The 15,571-nt window shown below is 45.7% G+C and overlaps 1 protein-coding gene across 3 annotated transcripts in view; it reads right to left on the reverse strand.

Moving 5' to 3' along the window:
* Positions 1-15,285, reverse strand: part of USP31 (ubiquitin specific peptidase 31) — a 104,989-nt gene extending 89,704 nt beyond the window's left edge. The window contains exon 1 of one of the 3 annotated variants that reach the window (XM_010598444.3): positions 14,656-15,285. In XM_010598444.3, coding sequence (XP_010596746.3) covers positions 14,656-15,285 — 630 coding nt within the window. Of the gene's footprint in view, positions 1-13; positions 845-14,655 lie in introns of those variants that run through there. The other 2 variants (XM_064295693.1, XM_064295694.1) reach the window with 2 other exon arrangements.
* Between the last annotated feature and the right edge of the window lie 286 nt (positions 15,286-15,571).

The raw sequence follows: 15,571 nt of genomic DNA on the forward strand, positions 1-15,571 counted from the left end.
GGGACCAACTTACTGGGCTGAGGACTGTTGGGATCATGGTCTTGGGAAACATCTAGCTCAACTGGTATAACACAGCTTATAATGTTCTACATCCTACTTTGGTGAGTAGCATCTAGGGTCTTCAGAGCTTGTGAGCAGCCATCTAAGATACTCCACTGGTCTCACCCCGTCTGAAGCAAGGGAGAATAAAGAAAACCAAAGACATCAAGGAAAAATTAGTCCAAAGTTTTTTTTTACCACAGCATCCACCAGACTGAGTCCAGCATCCACCAGACTGAGTTCAGCACAACTAGATGGTGAGATGGTGCCCGGCTACCACTGACTGCTCTGACAGGGATCACAATAGAAAGTCCCAGACAGAGCTGGAGAAAAATGTAGAACAAAATTCTACCTCACACACACACACACAAAAAAATGCCAAACTTACTGGTCTGACAGAGACCGGAGAAACCCCAAGAGTATGGTCCCTGGACACGCTTATAGTTCAGTAATGAAGTCACTCCTGAGGTTCACCTTTCAGCCAAAGATTAGACAGGCCCATAAAACAAAACGAGACTAAATGGGCACAGCAGCCCTGTGGCAAGGATGAGAAGGCAGGAGGGGACGGGAAAGTCGGTAATGGGGAACCCAAAGTAGAGAAGTAGAGAATATTGATGTGCTGTGGGGTTGGCAACCAATGTCATAAAACGTGTATTAATTGTTTAATGAGAAACTAGTTTGCTCTGTAAAGCTTCATCTAAAGTACAATAAAAAAATTTTAAAAAGAAGCCATAAAAATGTCCATAAGCTTTTGATGCTCTGAAGCCACATCTGGAAATTTAACCTAAAGAAATAATACAATAATATAAAAAGCTATACACATGATTCATGTTCCTCACAGTAAAAAAAAAAAAAAAGACTAGAGGGAAAAATGCCCAGTAAAAGAGGACTGGATGAGTACTGGAGCCCTGGCGGCACAGTGGTTGAGAGCTATGGCTGTTAACCAAAAGACTGGCAGTTTGAATCTGCCAGCCACTCCTTGGAAACTCTACGGGGCAGTTCTACTCTGTCCTACAGGGTCGCTATAAGCCACAATTGACTGGATGGCAGTGGGGTTTTTTTTTTTTTTTTTTTTTTTGGTTTGGACAAGTATTATCACTTAGCAATATGATTCTTGTTAGGTGGTGTCAAGTAGATTTCGACTCATTGCCGCTCCACGTGACAGTGTAAAACTACCCCATAGGGTTTTCTAGGCTGTAATCTTTACAGGAACAGATCACCAGGTCTTTACTCCCATGGAGCCGGCTGCGTGTGTTTGAGCTGCCAACCATTCAGTTAGCAGCCAAGCGTTTAACTTTTGCACAACCAGGGCTCCTTTAGCAATATGACAGATAAACCATATAAATGGTTAAACATTAAACAGTATTTTAAGTATTATTTAGAAACACAGAAAACGTCTTCTAAATAGAACGAGAAAATTATAATACCAAATGGCCTGAGCAGGATGATAGCAGCTAAGTAAAATACATGTGCATGTGGACAGCAAGTACAAAAATGTAAACCAATGGCACTTTAAGGCAATGTGCTTCAGCAGAGTAAGAGCACAGATGTTATCATCACACTGCCCTGACTTCAAGTCCAAGTTCTGCCTCTGCAAATGTGTAAAGAACCAAACTGGGTCAAATCAAAATATCTGTTGTTGTTGCTGTTAGGTGCTGTGGAGTAGTTGCCAACTCACAGGGATCCTATGCACAAAAGAATGAAACACTGCCCGGTCCTGCACCATCCTCACAATCATTGCTATGTTTGAGGCCACTGCTGCAGTCACTGTGTCAATCCATCTCATTGAGGGTTTTCCTTTTTTTTGTCGACCCTCTACTTTACCAAAAATGATGTCCTTCACCAGGGGATGGCCCCTCCTGATAACATGTCCAAATTACGTGAGACAAAGTCTCACCATCTTTGCTTCTAAGGTACATCCTGGCTGTAATTCTTCCAAAACAGATTTGTTCCTTCTTCTGGCAGTGCAGAGTATATTCAATATTCTTAGACAACACCATAATTCAAAGGCATCAGTGCTTCTTCGGTCTTCCTTACTCACTGTCCAGTTTCCACATGCATATGAGACAACTGAAAATACCATGGATTGGGTCAGCCGCATCTTAGTCCTCAAGGTAACATCTTTGCTTTTTAACACCTGAAAGAAGTCTTTTGCAGCAGATCTGCCCAACGCAATACATCATTTGATTTCTTGACTGCTGCTTCCATGAGCATTGATCATGAAACCAAGTAAAACAAAATCCTTGACAACTTCAAGATTTTTTTTTTTCCTTTTCTATGATGTTGCTTATTGGTCCAGGTCCAGTTGTGAGGATCTTTGATTTCTTTATGCCGAGGAGTAATCCATACTGAAGGCTGTGGTCTTTGATCTTCATCATCAGTAAGCGCTTCAAGTCTTCTTTGCTTTCAGCAAGCAAGGTCGTGTCCTCTGCATAACACAGGTTGTTAAATGAGTCTTCCTCCAATCCTAATGCCACATTCTTCTTCATATAGTGCAGCTTCTTGAATTATTTGCTCAGCATACAGATTGAATAAGTATGGTGAAGGGATACAACCCTGATGCACACCATTTCTGATTTTAAACCATGCAGTGTCCCTTTGTTCCATTCAAATGACTGCCTCTTGATCTGTGTACAGGTTCTACATGAGCATAAGTAAATGTTCTGGAATTCCCATTCTTTGCAATGTTATCCATAATTTGTTATGATCCACACAGTACAATGCTTTTGCATAGTCAATAAAACACAGGTAAACATCTTTCTAGCATTCTCTGATTTCAGCCAAGATTCAACCGACATCAACAACAATACCCCTTTGCTCCATGACCTCTTCTGAATCCAGCTTAAATTTCTGGCAGTTCCCAGTCGATATACTCCTGCAACCATCTTTGAATTATCTTCAGCAAATAAGTGAAGAACGAAGCTGGGTCATATTAAAATATTTAGTGCTAATTTACATTGCCGGTTGGAAGGACATCTTTTTAAATGAAACTGGGTTTTTATAACAAATAAAAATCTTTAACCAAAACTCTATCCTACTACTGAATATTCCCCCCATGGGTTACCATGAGCCCTCAAACATTACATATCTAAAATAGAATTTATCATCTTTAAAACCTCCTAAGCTGCCTTGTTCGGATCCCCATACGTGACCAGTCTCAATGAGACTAAGATACATCATTCTCCCTAAACCCAATTCTGTCCCTGTCCCTCTTTTGGCATCTCCCCACCATCCTCAACATCCTTAGCCCCTGAGGGATCATTCTTTTAAATACATGAATGAAAGAAATATAGGACCATCGTACCACAGCCCTGTTTAAAATTTGGTGACTGCCCCCACCAGATGCTATTCTCTGACATGACCCAAGGACTTCGAGATCCAGCCCTGCCTAAAGCATCACTCAGTAAGTCTCCTCCCCAACCACCACCCTGCCTTTCAGCTGCAACCACAGTGGCACCTGAAAGTCTCTGAGTAAGTCAAGTTGTCTGAAGTTCCATGCCTGGAAAGTCTTTTTCCACCTCTCCCCTGTCCACCTAGGAAATTCTCACCAACTCCTTGAAAACATAATCCAGGTATCATCTCTTCAGTTCCCCCTGTGTGCGCCCTCCCTCCTCCCTCAGGTGAACTCTCTCCCCTGGGCTTGTGCAGCACTTGGGTGCATAACTCTATCACAGCACTCGTCCTTCCCTATTGCAGTTATGGCTTTACACACCTGTCTTCCCTTGAAGGCGTGAACCACCTCACTCATCTTATATCCCCAATGCCTAGCAACACAGGACCAGGGCAGAGGATGTGTTCGATAAATCAGTGTTCTTAATAAATTTGTACCATGTCTATGAAATACCAAACTGAATTTGATTCTTAGTGGGTATAAATTCTTGATTCTGTGGTACTACACTATATCCAGGGCTAAGAGGAGGTAGTCAAACTTGAAGTAAGCCAGGTCTCACGACTCTGCTTTTGTGGTTTTCCTCCTACCTCTCTGCCCCTTCAACAAGTCTTCTCCCTTCTGTAATCCTCTAACTTTTGGCTTCCCCCAAGGGTCTGGCCTTAGGCTTCTGACCTTCTCTACACAATATGCTTCTGGCTTCCATTATCACCTCTATGCAGCTGAATGGAAATCTACACAGCTAGTCCTAACTGCACCATATTTTCAACTACCTATAAAGCTCTCCCTCTTAGATATCCCATGAGACCCAGCCCCACATGTTCAAATTAAATGCATAATCTTCTCTGCCCCTGGCCCTCCATAAACTACTTCCCCTTTCCAACTGTCCAATTTTTATCAGCTGGCCACATCACTTTCTCCACCAACCAGGCCTAAAATTTTGGTGTTTCCTTTACCACTCCTACCTGTTGGATTCTCCTTAATAATCTGTCGCCATGTCCTCTAAACTGTCTCTGGCAGTTTCTCTCTCCCACTCCGCCTGCATTTTCTCTCTCCTTCATCTGTTTGGTCCACTTATGCTCACTATCAGATCCATTTTTACAAAACATTGTTTTCATGAAATCAGTCACTGTACAGCTCAAGAAGCCTCAATTGGATCACTACTTATTGCTGTCTAAAGGCCAAACTGCTTGACAGGCTTTCAAGGTCCCTCTCCTTAACCATCTTCATTTATTTCTCCTTCTCTCCAAATCAGTGGTTCTCATCCGGAGGCAATTTTACCCTCCAGGGGACATTTGGCAATGTCTGAAGACATACTTGGCTGCCACAACTGAAGGGGGTGGTGAGGAGTGTGTGTACTATCGGTATCTACCTAACGGACGGAGGCAGGATGCTGATAAACATCCTACAATGCTCAGGGCAGATTGTCACAGAAAAGAATTATCTGGCCCAAAATATCAACAGAGCTGGAGTTAAGAGACTCTGCTCCAAATCAAGCCTCCACAGCAAACAGCCCAGTAACCTCCCTGTTCCTAGACCATCCCATCCCTGTACTTTTACTCAGAATATTTTCCCAACAACCTGGAATGACATCTCTCTTCCCTTTAACTATTTATCTTTGAATCCAATTCTAAATCTGTATCTCATAGCTTTAAACACCATCTCTAGACCTACCACCCACCTATCAGTTCTGATATCCCATGGTGGCACGCGTGTTGCTGTGATGCTGGAAGCTATGCCACCGGTATTTCAAATTCCAGCAGGGTCACCCATGGCAGGCAGGTTTCAGCAGAGCTTCTAGACTAAGACAGACTAGGAAGAAAGGCCTGGTCATCTACTCCCAAAAATTAGCAAATGAAAAACTTATGGATAACAACACAATACTGTGCTATATAGTGCTGGAAGATGAACCCCCTAGATCGAAAGGCGTTCAAAATACACAGTGCCCACATCAATGAACACAGGCATAATAACAATCGTGAAGATGTCACAGGACCGGGCAATGTTTCATTCTGTTGCCATGAGTCTGAGTCGGCGCCAACTCAACAACAATTAACAACTAACATAGGCTGATGACTCCCAAATGTTTATTTCCAGCCAGAACCAACCTACTGAACTCCAGGCTCCCCTTATGCAACTGCCTACTAGATATCCCTTGAATGCCCTACTTAACACATCTGAAATTGAACTCCTGATCCCTCCCAAAACTGGTACTAACCAAATAAGTATATAGCACCAGCATCCACCCAGTTCCTCAAACCAGACACCTGGGAATTATTCTTGATACTTCCCTCCTCCTCAGAGTCTTCCCTCAAATCAATCTCTTAGCAAGTCCTGTGGATTCTACCTCCCAGATATATCTCAAATCCATCTACTTCTTCCTCTTCATCCACCACCACTCTTCCTTGTCTATCACAAAAGCCTCCTAACTGGTCTCCCTGCTTCTACTCTATTCACTATACAGCACCCAGAATGATCATTTTACATTTTAATGAGATCATGCCAGAACCCTGCTTACAACCTGCAACAGGTCTCACCGCTCTTAGAATAAAACCCAAACTCCTTACCCTGGCCTACAAGGTCCTGTACAATCCCCATCTACCCCACTCTCCTCCTAGCTCTCTAGGCTATAAATAAGGCCTTCAGGCCTTCAAGTGTACCCCCAGTTCTTTCCCACTGGAGGGCCTTCTGCATATGCAGTGGATTGAATGGTGACACCAGAACCTGGGAATGTGACCTTATTTGGCAAAGGGGTCTCTGCAGATGTAATTAAGTTAAAGATCCTGAGATTATCCAGGTAGGCCCTAAATCCAATAGTAAGGTCTTTATAAGAGATACACAGAGACAAGAGAGGCCATGTGAAGATGGGGCCAGAGAATGGAGTGATACAGCCACAATTCAAGGAAAGCGGACAGCCACTAGAAGCCGAATAGGAATTTCCCCTAGAGCCTGGCTACAGGCTAGGGATCTGACCTGAAGTTCTGACTTCCACTCATATATACTCCTTGTACACCCGTGTTGTCGGTACACACCCCGAGTCCTGGGTCTATGGTCACCCGATCAGTACAGCCCCTGAGACAAAAAGTTATAGGTCTGCAGCATAAAATCAGAGGTCCTGAAAAAGTAAGGTGTGAACCCAAGCACATGAAATCCCCTGATTGCTAGGTTGTTTGCTACTAATCATTTAAACATGTTTATTCCCTTCGTAGCCTGAGAATTCTCACTAAAAAATAAATACCACCAGGCACCAAGACCCAAAACCACCAAACCCACTGCTGTAGTGTCAATTCTGAATCATAATTACCCCATAGGGTTTCCAAGGCTGTGTGAATCTCTACCGAAGCGGACTGCCACATCTTTCTCTCACGGAGCCGCTGGTGGTTCCAAACCACCAACCTTTCTGTTAGCCGTCAAATGCTTTAACCACTGCACCACCAGGGCTCCTCCAGGCACCAAAGTTCGAGGAAAACACTTACAGGAGGTAAAATTCTATGCATCAATTACTTTATGTTTTATGGAAAATTCAGGAGCCACCACCATCCTTTTTATCAACAGATCACCCTGTTCGGGCGGCTCTTTAGGAGCACAGTTTGAAAACTACTGCTCTAAAGCTTTACCCTTCTTATCTCCAAGAGGGCATTCACCTTTTACATACTGCAAAAGGGCACTGAGTACTAGAAATCAATGTCTGTAAGAGCCTGGAGCACCCGTGCTAGCATCAAATTAAAGTGAAGGCAATGAAGTGATTTCCCCTTAAAACAGCACATTGTGTATTCAGGTTTCCAATAATTCATTTACACTCATTGTTGCACTAAGAAAGTGATCCAAGGCTCCTGCCAATGGAGTCCATGTTTTACTAGTGCCCCCGCAAACACAAACACTCAGAGGGAAGGAAACATAACAAGGTAACCATGCTAAAGGCCCACAGGGCAATAACAGAAATTTCCAGCTAAGGAGGTTCATAACATTCCTCCAAGACAGCTTGTCAACCTCGGCACTACTGATTTTTTGGGGGCCCTGGCTCTAACCATTGGATTCCAGCAGCACTCCCCCAGCCGTGAACTAAGCACATTGAATGTCCCCCGAGGGGCAAAATCACCCTGGTTGAGAAGCACTGCTCTAAAAGCAGGAGAAAAACATCTGGGTAAAAAGAGAAAAGGCTCTAAGTGGCAGCTAGAGCAGTTTCTTAAACCATAGCAAGGTTGGGCCAGTCAGCCCATCTCATTCTGGGAAATGAAAACCCAGCTTTAACAACCATCTAGCCCGTCCAAATCCAAAACGCATTTTACCTAGCAAGCTCCTAAAGCGCCAGTCAATGTGGTTGGAAAGCAAGGAAGAATTCTACTGAAAAACTTACAGAGAAAATCATTAGTAACTTATGTTTTAAGAGGATAAAAGCACGTTCAACGACATACGTACTAAGTGCCTTTCTAGACCTCAAGGTAAACTATCTCCAGATGGTAAATTGGTTTTATCTCCTCTGCCAATTCCAAGCAACTGGTAGCAGCTGCCAGGAGCCCAGAGTTGAGGACTCTGAGCAGTGCTGAGCTCAGGAGAAATCTAAATGAAATACGGATGTCTGCCACAAAGAGGCGTGGGGGCATGGTGACAGGTGTGCCTTGCATTCGCCTTCCTGGTGTCTGACTTTCCTTATGCTCAAAATAATACCGATCAAATTTGGCTGTAATAAAACATTTAAAAAAAAAAAAATCAGGGGCCATCTAGGTCAACGAGCATAACATAGTTCATAAAGAAAATGTTCTACATCCCACTTTGGTAAGTAGCATCTGGAGTGTTAAAAGCTTCCAAGCTGCCATCTAAGATACACCTACTGGTCCAGTTCCACCCGGAGCAAAGGAGAATGAAGAAAATCAAAAGATACAATGAAAATATTAGCCCAGAGGACTAAAAGGTCACATGAGCCAAAGACTCCACCAGCCTGAGACCAGAAGAACTAGATCATGCCTGGCTACCACCAACAACCACTCTGACAGGGATCACAACAGAGTCCTGGACAAAGTGGGAGAAAAATGTAGAACAGGACTCAAATTCATGAAAAAACACAAAACACTGGTCTGACAGAGACTGGAGGAACCCCCAAAACTATGACCCCCGGGAACTCTGCTAACCCAGAACTGAAGCTATTCCCAAAGCCTAGTTTTCAGACAAAAATAAGACAGGCCTATAAAACAAAAAATAACATATGTGAGGAACGTGCTTCCTAGCTTAATCAAATATACAAGACCAAATGGGCAGCTCCTGTCCAAAAGCAGGACAAGAAGGCAGGAAGAGACAGGAACTAGACGAATGAACACAAGGAAGCCAGGATGGAAAGGGGGAGCGCGCTGCCACATTGTGGGGATTGCAACCATGTCATAAAACAATTCCTGTATATATTTTTGAATGAGAAATTAACCTGAGCTGTAAACTTTCACTTAAAGCACAATTAAAAAAAAAAAAAGTAATTAATCCTCCACAGTGCCACCAAGCTTACTTACCTAACTGGGGAGGAAACTGATCATATTCCTCTCCTGCTTAAAAATCAGCTCTGGATTCTCACCTTCCAAAGTATAACGTTCAAACCAGCATAGCCCACAAAGCCCTTCATAACTGCCTACAACACACTTCTCCCAAGCTTTCTGCACCCCACAGCACTCCATGGCGCAACCAGTCCACAGTGCAACCATCATAGTGCAATGTCTCCGTATCCCCCCAAACCACAAACCCTTTCATGCCACTTCCACCTCTTCTCGGCCTGGCAAATTTCATCCTTCAGAACACAGGTCAAAAGCCACCTTTCCTATGAGTTGTATTTATCCCTTGGAGCCTGCTATTCAAAGCCTGGTCCTTGGACCAGCAGCATCGGCATCTCCTGAGAGCCCGTCAGAAACACAGAATCACAGGCTCCACCCAGCTCTACCAAATCCCAACCTGGTTTGTAACAAGATTCCCAGGTGACTTACGCGCACCCCAGATGGCGTGGTGGTTAAGTGCTACAATTGCTAGCCAAAAGGTCAGCGGTCAGAATCCAGCAGGTGCTCCTTGGAAACTCATTGGGTCACTATGAGTCAGAATGGACTCAATGGCAACGGGTTTGGTTTGGTTTTTTGGGTTTTCAAGGGAGAGAAGCCAAGCCAGTCTTAGGAAACTTACCAGGACAGTTTGTTTACATTTCTATCTACCCCACTAAACTGAGCTCTTTAGGTAGGTACAGTCTCTTCCCCAAATGAATCCCCAGCAGACAACAAAGTGCCTGGCATGTGGTAGGTGCAGCAGGCACTATTAGCGGGCTGCCTAAGAAAAAAAAAAAAAAAGCCTAAGAGCCATCCCTAAATCCCTTCTCCTTCACTCGCCTCCTCTATTAAGGCAGGAAAACCCAAATACCAACTTCCTGTCTCTGTAGCAGCTAGAAGTGGCCAACTGACACAGTTATAGCCAGTGAGATGTCAGCAGAAGCCTGCTGAGGGGGGCTTCAGGACAACAGAGTGGAAGCACAGAAAGGGTCTGTGTCCTTGTTGGGCCCCCCGAGCCACTGCACCATGCTAGGCCAGCCTACCTCCAGACTTACTGTGTGAGCTGTTTCAACATCTTCATTGCATAAGGCACTATAGGTAGGGCTTTCTCCTGGATGCGCTCCTAACTGGGAGGTGAATGAATGAATGCAGAATGAAATCTAATAAAGGTTCAGAAGATTACATGTTCTAAAAACAGGGCCTCTAAGAATCTGTTCAACTTTACCAAAGTGTGCCTGTAAACCAGTCTGTGCTCTTCCTAGAATTACTGACCCATTTCTTTTCACAGCTTCTTCATGGATAACAAGTAAAGCAACCTCTTAAAAAGCACTGGAAATGTTCACATACAAAGATGCTGTAGAAACTGATATTCACACTTTGGAAAAGAGGAGAAAGCCCAACTGAAACACTGGGGTCTGCCCTTAAACAGTCTGCAGTTTCTGAGGCTAACTTACAGGCAACTATGAACAGAGGGGAAAAAACATGACTTCCCAGAGCCAGCTGGTTGTTGCCATTCTCCTCCTGCTTTCTTATTCTGAGATCTCTGAGATGGAGTTAATTTTTTTCCCAGTCCCAAGTGCTCAAAGAGCCACTTTTTTTTTTTTGTTTTTCTTTTTGAGAAAAACAGGGTTGAGCCTTAACTACCATCCCTGCAATACAAACAAATGTAAATACAAATAAAATGAATTAAAAGGGGAGAGGTGCACCCTGGCAGTGCTGCTCCTCAGCAAGGTCTTAATCAAGTGCAGACTGCTTGGCCAGTATGTTAATCACATTACTTTTTTTTACTTAAATAAATGTATTTTAGAAAGAAACCAATGGAAAACCAGTACCACTTGCCATAGATGGAAGACAAATGTAAAAACGAATCCAATGAAAACATAACAACCTTATTAAATTCCAGCTATTGTTGCCTGCCAAAGCCTCTAACCCTGAAGCTTATTCTCTTAGTTTAAAAAAAAAGGGGGGGGGGTGGTATGCAGGATAGGAGGTGAAAAGAGGTGTTAAAGACAGGCTAACTAACATCAAGCTGAGACTTTCTCCTGGGCATAAATCAGGACAGAAACAGAATGGAAAAAGTAATAATTTTCTGGTTGTGTGATTTCATTCTATTTAACACCATATCTATGTCCCACCTAAAAACAATCCTTCTTACAATGTCATATCATCTTCCCCTTTTGCTCAGAATAAAGGCTCAATTTCTTGGTGCAGCCTAAATGATCCTACACCATCTGGCCCCAGGCCACTGCTCAGCTCCCATCACTCACCCTTTCACTACACGGCCAGTTACACAGCAGACAGCAAACCACAGTCCAAAGGCCATGCCCAGCCCACTGTTCACTTTTGTATGGTCCGTGAGCCAAGAATGCTTTGTACAGATGAAAATTTACAATTAATTTGATGATTGTTGATGCTGTGTGTCATCAGAGCCAACTGCAACTCAATAGCAACCCTACAGGACAGAGAATAACTGCCTCATAAGGTGTTCAAGGCTGTAACACTTACAGGAACAGATCACCAGGTCTTTCCTCCAACGAAGCCACTGGTGGGTTCGAACTATCGACCTTTTGGGTTAGCTGTGAGTGCTTAACCATTGTACCACCAGGACTCCTAATATGATGATACCAAAAAAACCAAACCCAGTGCGGTCAAGTTGATTCCGACTCATAACAGAGTAGAACTGCCCCATAGAGTTTCCAAGGAGCGCCTGGCAGATCTGAACTGCCAGCCCTTTGATTAGCAGCCGTAGCACTTAACCACTACGCCGCCAGGGTTTCCAATTTGATGAAAGGGAGCATTAATTTTGAACCCCAATTAGGCAAATGTTATCTCCTATCCCCCAAAGGGAAACCCTGGTGGCGTGGCGATTAAGTGCTACGGCTGCTAATAAAAGGTCAGTAGTTCGAACCCACCAGGCAGTCCTTGGAAACTCTACAGGGCAGTTCTACTCTGTCCTACAGGGTCGCAATGAGTCGGAACCGACTCGACAGCAATGGGTTTGGTTTTCTGGTTTATCCTTCAAGGAATTCCATTCTTATTGTTGTTAGCTGCCTTCTAGTTGATTTCAACTCATGGCGACCCCATTTGTGCACAGTAGAACTGTTCCATAGCATTTTCACTTGCTGAAAGTGAAGGACTTGAAGCACTTACTGATGATCAAAGACCACAGCCTTCAGTATGGATTACACCTCAACATAAAGAACACAAAAATCCTCACAACTGGACCAATAAGCAACATCAGGACAAACAGAGAAAAGACTGAAGTTGTCAAGGATTTCATTTTACTTGGATCCATAATCAACGCCCATGGAAGCAGCAGTCAAGAAATCAAATGACATATTTCACTGGGCAAATCTGCTGCCAAGGACCTCTTCAAAGTATTAAAAAGCAAAGATGTCACCTTCAGGACTAAGGTGCACCTGACCCAAGCCATGGTATTTCCAATTGCCTCACATGCATCCAAAAGCTGGACAATGAATAAGGAAAACCAAAGAAGAATCAGTGGCTTTGAATTACGGTGTTGGCAAAGAATACTAAACATACCATGGACTGCCTGAAGAATGAACAAATCTGTCTAGGAAGAAGTACAGCCAGAATGCTCCTTAGAAACGAGGATGGCAAGATTTCATCTCACATACTTTGGACATGTTATTGGGTGGAACCAATCCCTGGAGAAGATCATTACGCTTGTTGTTGTTGTTGTTGTTAGGTGCCGCTGAGTCCGTTCCGACTCATAGCAAGCCTATGTACTACAGAAGAGTAGAGGATCAACAAAATAGAGGAAGACCCTCAATGAGATGACACAGTAGCAGCAAGAATGGGCTCAAACGTCGCAATGAATGTGAGGATGGTGCAGGACCAGGCAGTGTTTCATTCTGTTGTACATAGGGTCTCTATGAGTTGGAACTGACTTGACAACACCTAACAACAACAACAACAACACAGGGTTTTCAAGGCTGTGACCTTTCAGAAACTGATCGCCAAGTCTGTCTTCCAAGGCGCCTTTGGGTGGCTTCAAACCACCAACTTTTCAGCTAGTAGAGCACTTACGATTTGCACCACCAAGACCTTTATTACAAATTATTGTACTCAATCATTATCATATTTTTCATTTTGTTAATTTTTAAAAATTAGAGAAATTTTGCATTTTGCCCCCTAACACCTAGAAGTATTATTTTTTAGAAAAAATTTGCTGACCTCAGAGCTACCCTGTTCCTCAAGTGCACCAAGCTCATTCCTATCTCAGGGCCCTCACACTTACTGTTCCTAACTCCTGGGACACACTTCCCTCAGGCTTCCCATGGCTACTTCTCTGTGATCACTCATATCTCATTTTGAATGCCACCTCTGCTGCAAGGTCACCCTATTCCCCACCTGCAACCTAAAGTAGCCTGCCAGGAATAGGAGGAGGACACAGAATATGTGGCTAACTGCCTCAGTGAACAACTGTGTCCTTTGCCATAAGACCAGAAGAACTGGATGGTGCCCAGCTACCATTACTGAACGTTTTATCAGAGATTCTACACATGAATCCTGATCAAAAGAGGGAAAATGCAGAACAGGACTTCAAATTATGGACTCCAGGCTTTCTAGAACCATGAGGGCTGGATGAAGCCCTGAAACTACTGCCCTGAGACAGTCTTTAAACCTTAAACCAAAAATACCCCCTGAAGTCTTCTTAAAACGAAACATTAGTTTAGCTTAACTAGTAAAAACAAGAAGTCTGCCCTGAGCATTATGCTGTTTTAAGAACTATCCATACGGGATCAAACTGACAACAGCAACTTAACAGATAGGAACCTTAGGGGGCAGTGGGTTTACGTTCATGGGGAAGAACAGCTCAGAAAAGGAGCGTGAAAATGGCTGCATAATTCAAAAAACAATCAGTGTCACTGAATTGCACATGTACCAACTGTTGAATTGGTGTATATGTTTTGGTGTGTATATTCCCAACGACAAAAGTTAAAAAAAAAAAAAAAGTAGCCTGCCAGCACATTATTCACATCAATCAGTTACTTTCTTCATACCACTACCTTCATACCACTACATTAGCTTTACTTAATAGCAGCAGATACACATGGTACTGGGCACAGTTGAAACATTTTACATACTACGTTGAATCCTATAAAAGTGCTGACCTCTAAATTGAAAAAGATCAACAAATGGATAATTCCATAGGGTTCAACCTAATATATCAACTTTGGAACTCACAACAACTTTGTGCGGTAGGTACCAAATGAGGAAACTGTGGCACAGAGCAGTTGATTAACTTGCCCAAGATCACACAGCCAGGAAGTGGCAGAAACAAGAATTTGAACCCAGGCTCAATACTCCCACCTTCAAGAATGTAAGCTCCATGACGGCAGACGGTCTTGTTCACTGCGCTATCTCAGTGCCCATCACAGGGTCTGGCTTGTGGGAAAACCAAAAACCAAACCCGCTGCCGTCCATCGAGTGTATTCCGACTCATAGAGACCTTACAACCGCTCAATACATGAACTTTGAAGGAACCGATGAACGAACGAATGAACGAACGAACGAATGAATCTCCCTTAAAACCAGACGTATCTGTCCCAGACTTGGGGGCTCATCTGAACAACCAATGCAGAGTCTGCGCGGCTGGAAGACAGGAGGACAGGGAGACCTGGGCGTAGGGGTGCCCACGGGTCTCGGGTGCTGTGCCCCCTCCTCGGGAAGCGGCGCCGCCGGGCTCACCTTGAAGTCGCGGCTGTGCTGGGGGGTGTACTCTAGGGTCCAGAGAGCCCGTACCAGGTGCGCCAGCTGCTCGGTGACCTCGCCCTGGCCCTGCGCGCCGCGGCCTGCGGGCTGCTCGGGGTCAGGCGAGGGCTCGGAGCGCCCCGCCCGGTACTGGCCCAGCGCCAGGTACTCGGCGAAGAGCTCGGTGTTGCTGAGGCACTGCAGCGTGGCGTTCATGAAGCACGTGTTGCCGTGGTTCCGGAGCCCCGCCACCCCGGGCACCGGCTCGGCGGCGCAGGCGGGCGGCGCGGGCGAGGCGGGCGGCGGCGGGCACGGCGGAGGCGTGGGCGCGGCGGCCGGCCCGGGCGGGAAGCAGCTGCGGAGGCCGCCGCGGTCCGGGGCGGCGCCCTCCGAGCTAAGGTGCGAGAGCGTGGACAGCGTCTTGAGGACGCGGCTCATGAAGCTGCCCACCGAGCGCGCCGAGGAAGGCGAGGAGGGCGCGGCTGGCCCGGGCCCCCCAGGGCCCCCAGCGCTGCCACCGCCGCCCGCGCGGCCGCTCCGGAACAGCCGCTTGCTGAAGGAGCGCTTCTCCTTCCCGCCCGCAGCCGCCACCGGCGGCCCGGGCTCGGGCGCCGTTACCTTGGACATGGCGGCGGCCGCCGACGCTCATCACCGCGCCCGCCCGCCCGGCCCGCGGCCCCGCCACGGCCGCCGCCGCATCCCGCCGAGCCGCGCCTCACCGGGCCAGGGGACTAGGCGAGCGGCACACCTCAGAGCGCCGCCGAGCGAGCGAGCAAGCGGATGGCAGGCTGGCGGGCGGGCGCGCGCGCGGTCCGCCCAGCTGGGCCGCTCACGTGACCTGCCTCGCGGCACCGCCCGCCGCGCGCTGAAGCCACAGTGGCCGCCATGTTGGTTATGGGAACGGAGCCGGCTC

The sequence above is a fragment of the Loxodonta africana genome, chromosome 12 (assembly GCF_030014295.1).
Source record: "Loxodonta africana isolate mLoxAfr1 chromosome 12, mLoxAfr1.hap2, whole genome shotgun sequence".
Taxonomy (NCBI): domain Eukaryota; kingdom Metazoa; phylum Chordata; class Mammalia; order Proboscidea; family Elephantidae; genus Loxodonta; species Loxodonta africana.